Here is a 13,534-nt window from a genome sequence, read left to right as displayed (position 1 = left end):
CCAGGCCAGGAGGCCCCGGCGGAGACCGGCGTCCCCGAGGTCACCCGGCCGGGCCCTCCGTCGCCTCTCAGGTCCCCTGCTTCTTGTCGGCGTTTCCCAGACGATTCCCCGGGGGGCCGAGGAGAGCATTGCCTTGGACATCCGGCGTCTCGCTTTTTTTTCCCTTCGATTTGTCCAAGTGGCCCCTGGAGAAGGGGTTTTGGATCCTCTGGAGGGAGATGCGAGGGCTCAGAGAGGGAACGCACGTCTGCGGAGGTCACACAGCGCGTCGACTTCACTGTCGCTGAGTTTGGGAGTCTGTGTTCTGGAACCCCCCGGGGCTCTGCTGGGGGAGCGGGGATTCGGGCTGGAGTTCCTTACAGCCCAGGGCGGTCTAGCCTCTGCTCCCCCTGCCACGCTCCCAGCGAAGTCCAAGTTTAGCCTGAAGCTCTCCTTCTGCCCCTCGACCCCTGGCCCTCCTTGGGATGCTGGGCACAAAATCCTCGACCGTGAACCTTGTGGGGCAGGACTTTGGGTCTGTTTTGTTCGTTGCTGTGTCCGCAGAGCCTAGAACAGTGCCTGGTGCACAATAAGGGCTCAGTGCGTGTGTTGAATAAAAGGGTCACAGTTTCGTCTTGTGCTGGGATTCACGCGAACACTAGTGTGGGATGGGGGTGGAGGCTCGGGGGCACGAAGCCGGTCGTCACATAACTGGACATGGGCGTCTGTTGTCACACTTCTTGGGAGGGACATGAGGAAGTGGATTCCTGAACTTCTCTAACGTCAAGCCCAGAGCCTGTGCCCGGGGGCTGTGGACACATAAACCACATTTGAGCAGAGACTTGAGTAAATTGAGGGGAATGAGCCAGGCAGGCATTTATGGGAAAGGCATTCCAGGCAGCTGGCACAACCTGTGCAAAGGCCCTGGGGCAGCACCGGGCTTGGCATGTTGGAGGACCTGTGGGGAGGGGTGTGTGTGTGTGTCTGGAGCAGAATGAGCAAGGGGAGAGAGGAAGAGGGGAGGGCAGGGAGGGGACGGGGCAGTGGGGGGAGGGCAGTTTGGGCAGGGCCTTGGGGGCCACAGGGAGGGAGGACTTTGGAGCTGCATATATTTATAGCCCAGACTCCGTCCAGTGTGCTGGGGACTAGGGCACAGGCTTGGACAAGGGGCCAAGGGAGAGGGTGTTCGGAGAAGGAGCTCTTAGAACGGGGCCAGGGAAGGTGGCTGCAGCCTGCCCGAGGGGGAGGGGCAGGAAAGGCACAGGGCAGCGGGGACGAGGACAAAGGCCAGGGTCGTGTGTGCGGCATGGCCTTCCAGGACGGAGAAAGTTGAACCTGAGCTGGCTAATGTTTAAAAATGGCTGGTGAGACCCGGGAGCTGGGAATTCCAGGGCCTGGCTTTGGTTTCCTCTCTTGCTGGCCGGTGTCAGGAGGCCGACGTGGCAGCCGCCAGAGCCAGCTACGTTTGGAAGCCCGCGAAGGTTGGAACGTAAATCCGGCTCGCTCTCCGGGCAGCCCATCCCGGCCGGGTGGACACGCCACGGGGCCCAGGCGGGAACTCTGGGCTCTCCCGCGTCCTGCCGGGTTTGAGAGAAGTGTCGCTCTGGGCTCCTCAGGTCCTGTCCTTCTATGTCCCAAGGACAAATTAACAATGACCCGTCTGTCCGTCCCCAGCCATCACCCTGGGCCGGGCTCTTACGTCCACCGGGACACCTGCCTGGGCTCCCAGCCCCCCAGATTCTAGAATTCGCCCAGCACCAGAGTCTTTTTTTTAAATGTGTGTGTTTTCTTGTGGCTAAAAAAAAAAACATATAACGTAAAGTGTACCACCTTAACGGTCTCTAAGCGCACAGCTCCGCGGCGGGAAGTACTCTGACACCCCCACCCTCCGTCTCCAGAACCTTCCATCTCCCCACACGGAGACTCTGTCCCCACAAAGCAGGACTCCCCACCCCGCCCCAGCCCCGGCTCCCACCCCCTCCTCACTGTCTGTGTGGACAGGACTCCTCTGGGGCCCTCCCGGGAGTGGGGTCCTGCGGGACGGATCCTTCTGGGTCTGGCTCCTCTCACTGAAGCCCGTGTCCTCAGGGTCCCTCTGCGTGATGGCAGGGGTCGGGGTCCCTTCCTTTCTGAGGCTGGGCCGTGTTCCCGTGCGGGGACAGACCGAGCTGTGTGTGTCCACACACTGAGGACCCTGGCGTGACATCCATCTGCGGCGGCCATGAGTCCCTCTGCCGTGCACACGGGGCTGTGAATATCCCCGGGGAGCCCCTGCTTTTCCCTCTTTGGGGTAGACATGCGGCAGTGGAACTGCTGGGTCACGTGGGGTCTCTGTGTTTAACTTTCCGAGGGAGCGGCTGCCCCATCTCACGTTCCCGCTGCCACACTCCAAGCTCCCGGCTTCTGCTCGGCCTCCTGGCTGGTGGTGCTGTTGAACCTACCAGAGCTGAAGTCACATCACTCCACGTGGCACGCGAGAATCGGGCCCGAGCCTCTCACAGCAGCCACGTGGCCTGCGCGGCCCAGCTCTCTCCCCTGGGCTCACCATGTTGGAGCCACATGGCCTCAGACATCCTAGGTTTATTCCTGCCCCAGGGCCTTGGCACTTGCTGTGCCTCTGCCTGGCTCCTAGGACGCCGTGGCTGAGGTCCCCTCCTAGAGGCCCCGCCTGACATCTGTGTCCAAAGTCTCCCCCAGAGCCACTCTCTGTTCCCTCACGCAGCTTTCTGGCCTCACTGGAACGTAGAACCGGGCAAAATTATCTCCATCTTCCTCTATGTGTTCACTTCCTGCCTGTCCCTCCCTCCCTTGGCGCGCTGCCATCCCCCCCTGCCAACGCCTGGCGAGTAGTAAGGGATCGCTAAACGTCTGTGAGGTGACCGTCCGGCTGTGCCTTGATCTCCCAGTTATGAGTGGCGGAAGTCGGAGCCACCAGGTTGAAGGGAGTTGTCTGGTGCCAAGGGGTGGGTGCTCCCGGGGCGGGAAGGGCGGGACCGGAGGCCCGGCGGCGCCTTTGTCCCGGGCTGGGACAGACCAAATTTGGGCTCACGGCCATGGACAGGAAAGAACAGTTTGTACACTCCGTCAGTGGGTTCCAGTGTACATTTCGACTGTCACCACGGTCATGTGCTTGTTTGAGCAAAAAGCTCCAGGAGGTGGTGACGTTCTGGCCACACGTGAACGCCTGCAGACGCAGGACGTCGGGAGAACGGGGCCCAGGCCGGCGCAGGGGCTCGCTTGCAATATGGCTGCAGTCGGTGGCCAGAGTGTGCCTTCGACACGCACGAGTGTGGTTTACTGTTTCCTATGGGAGCCAAAGTGCCCTCGTGTGGGTCGTGGAGAAGGAGGCCCTTGAGGAAGGTCCCAGAGTGATGGGAGAGGGTTGGCCATGTAGATGCTGAAGGAACAGAGTTCCAGGCAGAGGATACAGCCCGTGCAAAGGTCCTGGGGACAGTAGCTGCCTGGCGTGTTGGAAGACCAGCCAGAGAGGCCTGTGTGGCTGGAGCAGAGTGGGCGACAGGGGAGGTCTTGCAGGGCCTGGGGGACGGGGCGGGGGCGTGCAGGAGAGGGGGGCCCTGGAGGGCGGTTGGCAAAGGAAGGACTCAGTTCACTTAAATTCTGAGTTTGGAAAAATACTGTCACCAAACCCCTTATCTGCGATGGGCCCTTCCTCTTCCAGAGTGCCTCAGGTTTCCACCACGTGCCCGTGCAGGAAGGCACCCCTTTGAGAATATTCCCTTCATTGATGGGGAAACCAAGGCTCAGAGTGGGGAGATGTGACTAGTGCCAGGTCACACGCCGCGGCCAGGACTGACTGTGTGCATCTCTGGCCTCCATGAGGCGCCCGAGGCCAGCCTGGCCTGGGAGCTGCCCGCCTCCCTCGGGCCTCCAGTGTGTTTTAAAAGCTCTGGAAAGGGGCGCCTGGGTGGCTCAGTGGGTTAAGCCTCTGCCTTCGGCTCAGGTCATGATCCCAGGGTTCTGGGATCGAGCCCCGCATCGGGCTCTCTGCTCAGCGGGGAGCCTGCTTCCCCCTCTCTCTCTGCCTGGCCATGTTCTGCTTCAGTTTTCACACAGGAGACACGCCTTGTGTTATCCTCGTGTGGAGAAGACCTTCTTAGCAACACTGAGTGCCAAGTGGGAAGGCCGGGTGGGAAGTGGACAACAGGAACCGTGTGCTCAGGGCGGTGGGAAGTCGACCAGGTCCTGAGGAAACTCACTACACAAGCGAACAGCATTTTAAAGCTAGTGGTGGATGTGGTCTGAAACCCAACAAGATGTTTGCGTATATGTGTTTCTAAGAGAAGAGAGATAAAACCAGTCTTGCTGTGTGGCCTTGGGTAACTTGCTCACCCTCTCTGAGTAACCCCATCCACTGCCACTCTGGGTGTCAGCCATATCACCTGATGTCTCGCGTGTGGGGGGTCGTCTGGCACGTGGGGAGCCGACCCTGCGAGGCAGGTGGTACCACTGGCCTGTACAGTAGGGTCTGGGGGCTCTGCTGAGCCGAGCTGGGACCCCCAGCCAGGGGCTTTATCTGACGGGTCAGAGACCCGAGTCCGGACCCCCCAGGATCACTGCAAACTATCGACAAGAGAGGGGACTCCTGGAACAGGGCCTCCGCCAGGCCTCACCTTGTCAGCAGCACGGGAAACGACGAGGAACCTGCTTCCGAGCTATCTTGTGCCTCAGTTTCCCTCTCTGGCAAATGGGGATGAGAATTGAATGTCCCTCCCAGGGAAGTTGGGTTTTTTTTGTTTGTTTGTTTGTTGTTTTTTCAGTCAGGGTAGACTTTTTTTTTTTTTTTTTTTTTTTTTTAAGATTTTATTTATTTGTCAGAGAGAGAGCGCGAGCGAAAGTGAGCATAGGCAGACAGAGTGGCAGGCAGAGTCAGAGGGAGAAGCAGGCTCCCTGCGGAGCAAGGAGCCTGATGTGGGACTCGATCCCAGGACGCTGGGATCATGACCTGAGCCGAAGGCAGCTGCTTAACCAACTGAGCCACCCAGGCATCCCAGGGTAGACTTTTAAAATAAGTTTTTAATTTTAATTCTGATCTAGTTACCCTGCCGTGTTGGGTGAGTTCACCGCAGTTTCAGGGATACAATATATGGTGAGTCAGCAGTCCGCACGTGACCCCGTGCTCGTCCCGATAAGTGCAGTCCCTAATCCCCGTCACCTGTGTCCCCCACCGCCCACCCCGTCCCCTCTGGTGACCACCTGTTCGTCCTCTACAGTCCACAGCCCGTTTTCTGCTTTCTCTCTTCCCCACCCCCGCCACTGGCTTGTTTATTCCTTCAGTTGCACATGGGTGAGATCCTATGATCCTATGATCCTATGATCCTATGATACTTCCCTTGCTCTGACTTACCTCCCTCCCTGTTCTGCTCTCCAGCTCCATCCATGTTGTCCCCCCCGGGGGAGTTTTGCTGATTAAATAAGTCAGTGGAGGTGAAACAGGGCGGCCCAGTATAGTCAAAGAAATGACTCACTAAGTATTAACTCCCGGAATGGACCATTTCATGCAGAGTGGCCTTATCAGCCCTCCCAGGAGCTCTGGCCTAAGCCCCCTCTCCCTCCCGGTGGTTTGGCCTCCCTTGCACTCTGCACAGCCCGAGGTTCTCCTCCCGGCGTATTTGCTCACTTAGTCATGGCCTGTCGCTCCCCCTCAGGACATGAGCGCCACGAGGGCAAGGCCTTTTGTCCATCTTGGTCACTGCTGTGTCCCCCAGGAGGTGCCCAGCAATCAGCTCCTTTCAAAAGGAAAGGAATACGTGTCATGTGGTTCACATCCAGTTTAGGCATGAGGGAAAGGGAGCTCAGAGATGTCAAGAACTTGCCGACGACACACAGCGGGAAGTCGGCCGCCTTTCAGTAAAGGCCCAGAGGGTCAGTATTTACGACCCGGCAGGTCTCACCCAGTTTCGGTCACATACTCTCCTCTCTCCTTTTACAGTCCTTTAAAAATTCCCTAGGGTAGAAAACGTACCCCCTCTTTTTATCATTGCTGCCCCAGCAGATCCTTTGTAGACATTCTTTCCTTTAATCCCTACACCCCGTGCAGGTTTCCTATCACAGGTACATATCTCTTCCGGTGCCGTATTTATACTCATGTTTTCATGCTTTATACACAAACGAGCAAAATTGTCTATAGCTCCTCCATCCCCCGCCCCCCGCCAAAAGCGCTTTCACCCCCACTGAAAATGGGTGTGTCCAGACCAGGGTCTCCCCTCTTGGCACTGCTGGCTCTGGGCCGGTCGTTCTCCGCAGGGGCAGGGGCGTCCTGGGCACTGGGGGTGGAGGGGCACTGAGCAGCATCCCTGGCCCCACTCAGCTCCGTGCCAGGAGCACCCCCGTTGTCATGACGACCTAGGGATGTCCCCAGATACTGCCCTGAGCAGCAAAGGTACTCAGTGCTGGGCACACAGTTTCTTTAACTTGACATCCGCTTTGGGGTATAGACTTTCTGAGTTGGGACTCAGTTTACCAAGCTCACCGGCCAGGCAGGTTGAATCCAACGGTGCCGGAAATTTTTCACCCAGTGAAACTCGGCTCGTGAAAGCTCCTAGCCTGGGGCCTGGGGCGTCCTGGGGCGTCAGACACCAGCCGTCCTTTCGACATTGTCCTTTCTGGGCACATCTGTTCACACCCGAGGAGAGTGCGTTTTAGGGCCGGTTGTGTGCGGAGATGGGACAGGAGGGCTTACCTGTGCCCCTTTGCTCTGGAATTTTCATGGAAACCTCCAGGGGCCCTCAGCCCGGTGGAACTTTCTGTGCAGATGGCGACATTCGGCGCCATCCAGTTCGGTCCCCGGCAGGCTCGTGGGCCGCTGAGCATGGAGAGGTGACCCGTGCCACGGAAGTCTGGAAGTTCTAACTCAGTTTCAGTTTGGCGGGTGTGAATTTCAAGTCACACGTGGCTAGTGGCCTCCGTGCTGGATGGCGGCTGCGTTCAGGAGCCGAATGACAGGCAAACGGCCCGCAGATGGATGAGAAAGATTCTGAAGGGGAGACGTAATTAAAACTAAGATGGCATCATTAAAAGGAAGGACATTCTTTCTTTTTTTTAAAGATTTTATTTATTTGACAGAGAGAGATCACAAGCAGGCAGAGAGGCAGGCAGAGAGAGAGAGAGAGGAGGAAGCAGGCTCCCCGCTGAGCAGAGAGCCCGATGCGGGACTCGATCCCAGGACCCTGAGATCATGACCTGAGCCGAAGGCAGCGGCTTAACCCACTGAGCCACCCAGGTGCCCCAAGGACATTCTGATCCCTGCCACACGCGGAGGGACCCCGAGGACACGGGGCTCAGCGAGCAGAGCCAGACCCAGAAGGACCCGTCCCGCAGGACCCCACTCCCAGGAGGTCCCCAGAGGAGTCCCGTCCGCACAGAGAGGAGAGGGTGGGGGCCGGGGGGTGGGGCGTCTGTGCTTTGTGGGGACGGATGGAAAGTTCTGGAGACGGAGGGTGGGCGTGGCCACAGCATGGGACGAGCGTGCTTCATGCCACTGAGCTGTGCACTTAGAATTTTTTTTTTTTAAGATTTTATCCATTTACTTGACAGGGAGAGAGAGACAGCGAGAGAGGGAGCACAAGCAGGGGGAGTGGGAGAGGGAGAAGCAGGCTTCCCGCCGAGCAGGGATCCCGATGCGGGGCTCGATCCCAGGACCCTGGGATCATGACCTGAGCTGAAGGCAGACGCTCAATGACTGAGCCGCCCGGGTGGCCCTTAGAAATGGTTTAAATGGTAAAGTGTATGCTATGTATCTTGAAGCACAATCTAAAAACTAAATTAAAAAAAATTTAACGAGACAGCATATAATTAGAGCATCATTGTTTAGAAACTACACTTATTTCATTAAAAAAAAAAAAGGAAAAAAAAAAAGCTCCTGGCACTCTAGGAAGAGAAGAGAACCCCCGCGGCCCAGTGAAGTAGGCAGAGAGCCATGCCTACCTTTGCACTCCGTGGTGAGAGACTGAGGGAGCCCCCCCCCAGATCAGAAGCAAGAAGGCACCCTTGCTCTCAGCCCTTGGTACTGTGCTGCCAGAGCAATAAGGCAAGAAAAGTAAATCGGAGGCATACAGAGGAGGAGGAAGAGAGAAAGCAGCATGTGCTTGTCAAGGACCTGATGGCCCTGAGCTACGAAAATTCCAAGGAAATCTCTACAAACATAGTATCTCCTAGAACTACCGAGTGTGTCCAGCGGGGCTGCGGGATACAAGATGGACACACAAACCCGGGCCCCGTTCTCCGCGCCAGCAACGAACCCTTGGAAACCAAAATTAAGAACACCATTGTTTTCGGCCGCTCCCCAAAGCACCATTTTTTGAATGTCAGTCCATGCCAACCCTTTTGCACGTCTTATTAGCTGACTGGGCACCCTGACAAAGCCGAGGCGTGGGTTTTACTGTCTTCCCCGTTTTACTATGAGGAAGCGGAGGCTCAGAGAGGTCGCGGTCAAGGTCACAGAGTGAATGAGCACTGGATAAGGGCTCCCAGTTGGAGCCGGCCGTAGCCTAGGGCCATTGCTCTCGGTGGGTGCAAAGTACCAGCGCCCGGGACATAAACGGGGAAAATCGCACTGATGGTATTAAGACGCCCCCTTCCGATTGCTGAGGTGCTGACAGTGAGCCCCCCACCGAATGAGCCAGCCTGTTGCCCCCATGACCACCCTCTGGTTCAGCGCAGGCCCTGAAAGAGGAGCTGGAGTTGCGCCCACTTGCCGGATGAGGAGAGTGAGGCTCAGGGAGCGGTGAGTCCCAGCCCCAGCGCCCTGATTCCCCGGCATTGGCTTGCGGGCAGCCCTCGGGGAACAGCACCCGCGTGCCAGGCGGGCACTGCCGCCTGCTGAGTCCACATGGGCGTCCGTTCCACAAGAGGGTCCTGTGCCCGAGGCCCGCAGCCCGACGGCCGGCTGCCCAGGCTGGGCTTTTCCCAACGCAGGGGTCACCCGTGCCCAGCCGCATGGCCGTCCAAGCAGGAGTGGCCGGCGCCAAGGGGCCACTGGTTGCCCAGCCCGGGAACAGCCACAGGGCATGGGGCCGAGCCGGGCACACTCCCCTCAGCCGCTGCCCAGCCGTGCCCGGCCCAGTGGGTCACGACTGTGGCTGCCCTCGACCGTTCCCGTCGTGGGTGGGAAAACCAAGGCACGGATCCTAGCTCTGGTGCCGTTTAGGACCCTGCCAGTCTGGGCAGCCCGGAGGTGCTCAACGCACAGTGTGTGCAAAGCCACCGGGCAAAGGTGAGGGCTCATGGCTGCTTTGGGAGGCATCAGCACGGGCCCCCAGGGTTGCTGCGGGGCCCCATCCTCGCCGCTGAGGCTCCCGGAGCTGGGATGGGCACCCAGCGTCCGAGCCCAGAAACCAGATGCGTCAGGCACGGCCGCACGGGGATGTCTGGGCGCACGTGCAAGCTAATGCAGGGGGATGTCTGGGCGCACGTGCAAACTAATGCAGATCAACCTCCTTAGGGAGAAGTGGGCGCTCCTTCATTGTTTCAACCTCAGTTTTCCTCGTCTGTAATATGGGTCCAATGACGACGCCAGATGTGTGGCTCTCTTAGGGATTTAAGGGAACATCTCAAATGGGAACAGTGAAGCATCACATTGATGGTGGTAGGTCGTGTTCGGCATTGAAACGTGACACCAACAATAATAGCAACATGCGGACAGCCCCAGGGAGCCAGTTGTCGGCAGTCTCTCTTTCCTGCCTCTTGGTGCTTGCACCCGTTTGAAGAGAGAACTGAGGCTCAGAACAGTTCAGCAGCTTGCCTGAGGTCACACAGCAACTGGGTCTGGCTCTGGAATGCAGCAGGTGGAAGGGGCTGATTCTCTTTCTTTGGCCTTCGATGGTGATTCCCACCACCTTGGTCTTTGACCTGAGAGACGACTAGGTAGGGCCAGGGGTTCCGTCTGGCTGGGCTTGACCATGGGCCCCCCCCCAACCCCTGCCTCGGTCCTGGGTGGACGTGGAGGGAGTGCAGAGGGGGTTGGCGCTGCTTGCCATCCAGTCCGCCGGAGCTGATAATGCTGAGCTCAGCGTCTGTCTGCTTCGCCCGTCTGCCAAGGAGCCTGATTATTTTTAGATAAGATGGAGAGGCGGGCGCCAGGGTGGGAGGGAGCCCCCCAAGCCAGGGGGGTGGGCGGGGGGTCGAGTAGCTGCAGGGGGAAGCCCCTCTGCCCCCTCCTGGGGGCCCCTGTGTGACAACCCAAGACCAAGGGCTGGACCCCCAGGACCTCAAAGGCAGAGGCCGAGCAGGGGTGGGGGGCTGGAGGGCTCAAGGACTCATCTCTTTGGCCCTCAGTTTCCCCATCTGTAAAGTGGGCATAACCATAGCTCCTGCCTCCTGGGTGAAGGCCAGGTGAGTGAGTTACCCTCACGGCTTAGGAAATGAGCTCCTTTCATTTCAGAGATGAGGAAACAGACTCAGGGAGGGGAAGATCTCCAGCCTGCCACTGAGCCAGGCCCTGCACACGGGTTCTGCTGCCGAGGGGACCCTCTGGACGCCCTGACCCCGTGGGCAGCAGCCAAGGGAAGGGGCCAAGCGGAGATCCCAGGGCCCAGGCACATCGGGGACCACTTTTCCACGGCACTACCCAGCCTGGTCCAGCACGGGTGTCACCTCTCCCCCTGGGGTGGGGTTTCCTGCACTGTCACCACCTCCTCCCCTTCTCTCTGCAGACGCGGAGCAGAGCGGCAGTCCCCGGGCAGGGATGGGCTCCGACCAGGAGGACAGCAAGCCCATCACACTGGGTGAGTCTGGGGACGGCGTAGGGTGGGCGGGAGGACCCCGTGTGCTCTGCGTGGCCCTGCATGGCCCTGCATGGGCACCTCACAGACCTTCCTGGGCTCATTCGCCACAGCCGTGCCCTGGACAGGTGCCACTGTTGATCCATTGTGTAGATGGGAAAGCTGAGGCTCAGAGAGGTTAAAGGGCCTTCCTGGGGCACCCAGGAAGGTGGGGTGGGAACCCACGACCCTCAGCTCCCAGTGTCTGGTCCCTGAGGTGCGCACCCCACAAGAGAGGCCCCGGGGGGCCCTGCAGTCCCATGAGACATTTAACAGAGGTCTATGGTGGTGGGAAGTGGGAGGGCCTCGGGCAGGGCTGGGAGCAGAGCCCCAGGGAACAGAAAGGACTCAGAAGCTGCAGAGGCCCGGCTTCTGCTCTGGTCTGCTCCCACGGTTGCCCCCTGGACCAGAGCGGCCGCCTCCACCCTGGCCGCCTGGCTTCTGTCCTCCCTGAAGTAGCCAGAGAGCACCTGTGAGCACCTGGGTCAGGTCCTGCCTTCCTCTGCTCACAGCTGTGAGGGCTCTCACCTCCCTGGGGGTAAAAGTCCTTCCCTGACCCCTAAGGACCTGCGGGACCTGCCCCTCTCCCCTCCCTGCCCTCCCCTCCACCCTGTCTCCCCCTCACTCTTTCTGCTCCAGCCACATGGGCCTCCTGGCTGTTCCTCCAACGATCCAGGTCCAATCCCTGCCTCAGGGCCTTTGCATGTGCTTTGCTTGCTATTTGGACAGCGAACTGTGCTCTCTCTCTCTCTGTCTCTCTCTCTGGATCTCCCGAGTCTCACCTCACATGCTCCCCTCCCAGAGAGATCTGACCTCAAGCAGCCGTAGCCACTCTCAATGGCCACCTTCTGTTTTATTTCCTTCTGAGGGAGTTAGTGATTGCATATGTATTTGCTTAGTTGCTTAGTGACCGCACACGTGTGTCTCTTTCCTAATGCAGCGTCACCTCCTTGAGGGCAGAGGCTTTTGTCTGTCCTGATCACTATTGTGTCCTCAGAGCCTCAAATAGGACCTGGTACACAACAGGTGTTCAGTAAATATTTGCAGAAAGAAGAAGAGAAAGGGAGGGAAGAAGCGGAGAGAAAGAGAAACTAGAGAGGTGGCATATGGGGGGCGAGGAGGGGGGGGAGATGAAAAGGAAGGAAGGAAGAATGGAAGAAAGAGCCGGTGGGTGAGGACACCCCTGTAGGAAGGACCAGCCTGGGGAGGCCGGATGGTTCCAAGAGGTTCACAGCCCCCCAGGCTGCTCACCACCGGGCGTCTGTGACCCTGAGTCCTCCTTGGCCTCCTGTGATCTCCAGGCGCCTGCCTCCAAGCCAGATGTTCACAGTGGGCGGGGGCAGCGGCGCTTGGCCTGGTCCCACGGGGAGCTCCAGCGTCTGGCAGAGGAAGACACTTCCTCCCACCCGCCAGGGAGTCCCCAGGAGACGGAGCTGGGCGAGTGCTGCACAAACAGGAAACCCCGGTGGGGGGGAGGCGGAGGGGTGTGCTGACACCAGCTGGCCAGCTGGGTGGCAGGAAATGGCCATGGCCACTTCCCCTGGACACTGGGGGGCCTTCACCCTGTCCTCCCAGGGATGTTGTGGCCCTGAGCCCCCCCAGCACGGGGCTGGGAATATAGTAACTGCACAAGAAATGGTGTTCGCAAAGCTCCTAACCAGGGAGGCTGCAGTTTCTGGACGGGCCAGGGTTTGGGTCTCCCACAGCGGGGCGGGGAGAAGCTGGGCACCAAGGTCAGCTCCCTGTGGCCCGTGCTGCCCCCTGGGGGCCTGGAGAAGAACTGCTCTCACCACCCCAAAAAGCTTAGAGCTCCCCACCTGCAGGTCTGGTCCCCACTCTGACCACCCTTCCTGGCTCCTTTCACTCCAGCCCTGTTGGCCTCCAACCCCCGGGGCCTTTGCATGGGCCACGGGTGGGAATATCGTGGCGCCCGGGGAGGCAGCAAAACAGCACGTTTAAGATCACTCCAATCATGGCAACCAACAATTGCTGTTCTGTGCCATTTCCTCAATTTTAATGCACCCGCTCCTCTTATCCACCCCTACCTGGAGGTCCTGGCAAAATGTCACCCACAGCAAGGCCTCCTGAGAGTCCTTTGTGTAAAGCAGCTCCCCTTTCCAGCAGGCCCCCCAGCCCTGCCCGCCCACCACCGCACGACACGTGGTGCCTTGGACTTCATGATCCTAAACTTATTTTTATTGTGGTTAAATTCACATAACAGCAAATGTACACTGAGTGGCATTAAGTGCATTCGCGCTGTTGTGCAATCATCACCGTCTAGTTCCAGAACATTCCATCACCTGAAAAGCAACTCCATCCCCTCCCCCCAGCCCTCACGAACCCCCTTCCTGTCCGTGGAGGAGCCTGTTCTGGACATGTCACACGCGTGGGCTCACACCCCATGTGGTTCCCTCCCTGAGCGTCATGGCCTTGGGGTCCATCCCCAGGTGGCATGTGGGGCGCCTCACTCCTGCTCGAGGCCAAGGGACGCTCCCCGTGTGGATGGGCCACGTTTTGTGGCTCCGTGAGTATGCTGATGGATTGTTTCCAGTCAGGGCTGTCGTAAACCACGGCTCTGTGCACATTTACATACAGGGTTTTGTGCCTTACTGAAGTCACGTGGTGTCCACTGCCCACACTGGACAGTGAGTCCCAGGAGAGCGGGCCACTGTGACTGCCTCGTTCCCACAGTGTCCACAGCGCCTAGCTTGGAACTGGACACTGAAGGCACTTGGTCAGTGCTTGTCAAGTTGAGTCCTGCTCGAGTGGACCTCTGG

General features: G+C 58.9%; 2 protein-coding genes across 9 annotated transcripts in view; both read left to right on the top strand.

Moving 5' to 3' along the window:
• CELF5 (CUGBP Elav-like family member 5) overlaps window positions 1–13,534 on the top strand; it is a gene marked incomplete at its 5' end in the record, with an annotated part of 201,459 nt that overhangs the window by 120,356 nt on the left and 67,569 nt on the right. The window lies entirely within an intron of this gene.
• Window positions 1–13,534, top strand: part of NFIC (nuclear factor I C) — a 65,822-nt gene that overhangs the window by 30,628 nt on the left and 21,660 nt on the right. For all 8 annotated transcript variants that reach the window (XM_082736396.1, XM_082736394.1, XM_082736391.1 and 5 more), the window contains exon 3: window positions 10,650–10,721. In XM_082736396.1, the coding sequence (XP_082592522.1) occupies window positions 10,650–10,721 (72 nt within the window). The remainder of the gene's footprint in view (window positions 1–10,649; window positions 10,722–13,534) is intronic.

The sequence above is a fragment of the Mustela nivalis genome, assembly GCF_964662115.1.
Source record: "Mustela nivalis genome assembly, chromosome: 1".
In the NCBI taxonomy this organism is placed as follows: Eukaryota; Metazoa; Chordata; class Mammalia; order Carnivora; family Mustelidae; genus Mustela; species Mustela nivalis.
Note: the sequence above shows the minus strand (reverse complement) of the source record. Positions and strands in the feature narration are given on the sequence as shown.